Here is a 4,158-nt window from a genome sequence, read left to right as displayed (position 1 = left end):
TTCATTCATTAGCATAGATAACATTTAAACTAGCTGGCTAGCTACTAAGGAGCTACTCTATTGCAGACATCCCAGCTCCCCCGGAAGTTCTGGGAGTCTCCTGCAAATTGATGGTGCTACCTCCCTGAAATGAGTTTTTGCAGGGTGGGATGTCTGGTATCCACCTCCATCTTTTCAGGCAGTGCATTCCACACTCAAACACTGAATCATCTACTTCTAACTTTAAAAACTCCCCCATCATAAAAATTATTCCCCTCTATATTGTACATCTATTCTCATTTTTTTTACATTACATGTCTACATCAGGTAATCCATTAGCCTCCTCCACTCTATGGAAAATAGACTACTGTATTAAGTGCATTTTTCTCTCCAATTCCTTCCAATGCATTTCACGCTTCCATTAGCCTTTAATCCTTTTACTCTTGCTATCCACATCTCCAACACTTCACCATCCAAAAAAAATGCTATCAGATAGCATGGTAGCATAGTGCCTCACAAAGCACTTTCATTGACCGTACCAGTGACCCAGGTTCAATTCCAGCTACAGAATAAGTACTGTAATTTGTACATTCTCCTCATGACCACATGGGCTTCCTCCCACAGTCCAAAGACCTACTGGGTGATAGGTTAATTGGTCATTGCAAATTGCTCCCCCACAAGTCTAGAGTTAAAAATCGGAGAATGCTGGACTGCACAGCCTGAAGGGCCAGAAGGATCCATTCCACACTGTAGCTCAATAAATAAACTTTCACTTTTTGTACCCCTTTTCATTGTAGGACTGTCACCATTATAGGTATCTTTGCATAATGCCAATTTTCAGACCCTACACTACTGATTTTGCAATTAATTTGGAACTACACCAAACTTCTTACCGGGGGTCATGTTGGCTATTATCAAATATACCCATAACGCTCCTTTAGTTCCACAACCGTTCATCTCCAATATTTCTTTACAAAGGCATTGTTGTCCTGGATGATGTCCCTTAAAATTATTTGTTCTACATCATTTCACTAGTTCACCTATCCAGCCCTCCACCATCGTCGAATCTGAATCATGTCTGTGGCCGCTTCCGGAGCGGGATTCTTACTCAGGTTTGGGATCTAGTGAACGCTTCCATTGAATCAGTGAATTCCAGAACAGCACAGAATCGAGGATTTTCCAACTGTCAAGTTTTATAATCAAAATAGACTGAAAAATTACAACTTTTAAATAGAGTTTTAAATAAACCAGCACGTCATCTCACATTTACCAACTTGGCTAACGGTACGCCACGCCTTCGCTTTCTGAAGAACAAATCCGTCAGTTCAGGACTGCTGCGCCATGACAGCGCTCAGGAATAGACATGTAATCCAACTGGAGAGGAGTTCGGTATCAGCGGGTAAACCCAAGGCTGATACCGCGAGAGGCTCCGCTCCGCACTCGGACTGTGGCCGTGGATCAGCTGCGGGTAGACGGGCCGTGGGTGGCGATGGGGGCCACTGGTGGCGTGGAGGACGCCGTGATCGTTCACGTAGTACCCGGGGAACGTGCACGGGCCGAAGAGCGGCTCTCTGATCGGCACCGAATGGGTCAAAGCAGGAGTGCCAAAGGAAACCGAGCACAGATCCTGTAGTTGGCGTTTTAGCTTCATTCGACGGTTCTGAAACCAAGTCTTCACCTAGGAGGACGAAAGGAAATTCAAGTTAAAAATACAGGCAAAATTAATTCCATACACTGTCAGGTTTCCCTATCCATCTTTCTCTGCCAATTAAAAATTAAATATTTCTTTTTTCCAGTTCCGAATGGAGTCGGAATTCCAACATGGTTTCCCTGTTCCTGGTCCGTTGAGTGCTTATAACTCGTTTTAAAAATCACATTTCAACATGCAATGGTTTTATTTTGGTATTTTCAAACAATGCCACTGTGTGCAGATAGATTAAAATGTACGATAGTGTCTGGTAAGAAGAGTTGCTGGGGTTAGCAGAGCACACTCACCTGGGTTTCGGACAGGTGTAGTAAAGCGGCCAGTTTGCTCCTCTCGGACGCCCCCAGGTACGTCTGCCGCTTGAACTTCTTTTCCAGCTTGTGGATCTGCTGTGCTGTGAATGCGGTGCGCACTCGGCGGGGGACGTCACAATCGCAATCAGAGTCCACGCTTCTCCCTCGGTCATCCCCAGCCAAGCCCTCCGAACGGCCGGAATCACTCTCCGAGCTCCAGTAATCCTCCTGACCTGTGGGTTAAGCAGAGATGCACCGTGAGGGTCTGAAGTGTTACGCGCAGAATCCAGAATCGCAGCTTGTGGTGGCTTATTAACAATGTTTTACTAACAGTCAGAGCCAACTGCCTCCTTTAGAGGATGCTGTCGGTCACCGTCGCCCATCCCAAGCAGCGACAGTCTTTGCAATTCAAGCGTAGAGTCACCGGTACCTGGTAGTGCTTGTAGACAGGAAACAGTGGAGTCTCCTGGGGGCGAATTCTGAGTGAGGGGCGCACTTGGTTTGCAACTCCCCGGAGAACCTTCAGCGGGCTTCTTCTCGTTACACACCTCGTGGCTACTTCGAGCGAGCCAATCAATTGAAAAGTTTCCTTTCACCATTTTCTTTCTGCCGCGAGTTCTGAGTCCGTGTGAATGTCGTGTAGCCTCAACCTTAATTTATGTGGCTTTGCTCAGCGGCAATTTCCATGTGTGAAAACACTTCAAAGCAAAGATAACGGACAGACAATGCAGAACAATTGGCTCTAATTTAGGAAATCATTAATGTGTTTGAGTATCCGGCAAATCCGTGAACGCTGGCTCCACCAAGTCTGCGGCCCTTCTCTCTGGTCTTTTTGAATGGGGAATAAAATGTCACATCTGAGGGATCCTTGCTGTTTCGCAAATAGGCATGATAAATAATCAAAGCAATATATATTTTCACACACCAAGCAAGTATCGTTTTCGGTTGGAATCGCTGTCGGCAATTTGCAAAGCGCTTCCGACTTGTCACATGGATGCATTAATGAGCCATGAATCGAAACTGCCAACAATTAAGTGCGAACTACATGTTGATACTTCTCAGAATGGCAAATAGTTGGCAGCAAGCAGATGAAACCAGAGGGAACAGTTCACTACGTGAATCTCAATTATTCATGTTTATTCAATTTAATGGACTCTTTATAATACATTGAAACTTTAGAATGCAAACGGATCTATTTGGGAAATCGCGTTGGTGGTGGTGGGGAAGAGTACGAGTGTCCGCCACGAATCTTCAATTATACTGTATATTGAAAAAAACGTTTCAAACGGCAAGGGTGACTTTCTCTAGTCTTAATTACACATTACACAAAATAGGGAAACATCCAGCTGGGTTGTGTGAATACTGTAATCAACCAGAAACAGTTGAACATGTATTGATAAAATGTAAGAAGTATCAAAAAGAAAGAGTGAAGACGATAGGCGCGCTTAAGATAAACAAAAAAACTGATGTGGTTATAGAAGACATTTGAAGTGGGAATTCAAGAGATACAGATCCATATCATGAAGTATCTGAAAGACTCAGGTTTATTATATAGAATATAGGGAATGCAATTCTTTTTCCCTTCTGTTTATCCAACGATCCACACTCCAGTCTAGCAGGTGGTGGTAATACACCTTAAAGCTGGTTTGCCAACTACCATAAAACAACACAAGAAGAAGAGAAAGAAGAAGAGTGACTTTAAAGCAGTTACTTTCAGACTCCTACAAACACCTGGGATGGAGAACTAATCCTCTCCAGTGCTCATATCCTTGTACCGGTTCCATACCAACATTTGAATTAGGAGCCAGAGCTCCCAAAGTCAGTGTTGTCATCCAGTGAGATCACCACTGATCTCAATGTGATCTCGGCTTCACTTGAAATTTTCCAGCAAGCCCTTGATGCCACCAGGCTCTGCAGATGGAAGTTTATTTTCATGAATTATTGAGCACTGACCAGAGCTTTCCTTAGGGAGGGAACTTGCCCAAAACCCATTAATCAGCACACCTGCCGTTGTAGCTAAAACCATAATTGTTAATGTGGTTATAACTAAAACCACAAAATCAACCTATAATTTAAATCCCAACAATGGCTGGTCCATTCAAAGCAGCAAAGCACATTTTCTTTAACTAGAGAAGGAGGTGTGATCTTACACCAGTGTTTAAAATTATAAGGGGCATAGAT

General features: G+C 43.8%; 1 protein-coding gene across 1 annotated transcript; it reads right to left on the bottom strand.

Annotated features, from left to right (window-relative positions):
- Positions 1 to 1,205: 1,205 nt before the first annotated feature.
- LOC134358732 (homeobox protein vent1-like) lies at positions 1,206 to 2,685 on the bottom strand. The gene is made up of 3 exons (XM_063071193.1): positions 2,408 to 2,685; positions 1,975 to 2,210; positions 1,206 to 1,657 (listed from the first exon to the last, which is right to left on the bottom strand). The coding sequence occupies exons 1-3, from the start codon at positions 2,574 to 2,576 to the stop codon at positions 1,331 to 1,333; spliced, it is 732 nt and encodes a 243-aa protein (XP_062927263.1). The 5' UTR covers positions 2,577 to 2,685; the 3' UTR covers positions 1,206 to 1,330.
- Positions 2,686 to 4,158: the final 1,473 nt, after the last annotated feature.

This window comes from Mobula hypostoma, chromosome 19 (genome assembly GCF_963921235.1).
Source record: "Mobula hypostoma chromosome 19, sMobHyp1.1, whole genome shotgun sequence".
Classification (NCBI taxonomy): Eukaryota; Metazoa; Chordata; class Chondrichthyes; order Myliobatiformes; family Myliobatidae; genus Mobula; species Mobula hypostoma.
This window is presented reverse-complemented; position numbering and strand designations above follow the sequence as displayed.

Excerpts from the sequence above, each read along its gene's own strand:
- LOC134358732 (XM_063071193.1), bottom strand. The coding sequence starts at position 2,576 with ATGGTGAAAGGAAACTTTTCAATTGATTGGCTCGCTCGAAGTAGCCAC. Across the intron at positions 2,211-2,407 it reads CTGTCTACAAGCACTACCAG|GTCAGGAGGATTACTGGAGC; the intron begins GTACCGGTGACT and ends CTTAACCCACAG. Across the intron at positions 1,658-1,974 it reads TACACCTGTCCGAAACCCAG|GTGAAGACTTGGTTTCAGAA; the intron begins GTGAGTGTGCTC and ends TCGTCCTCCTAG.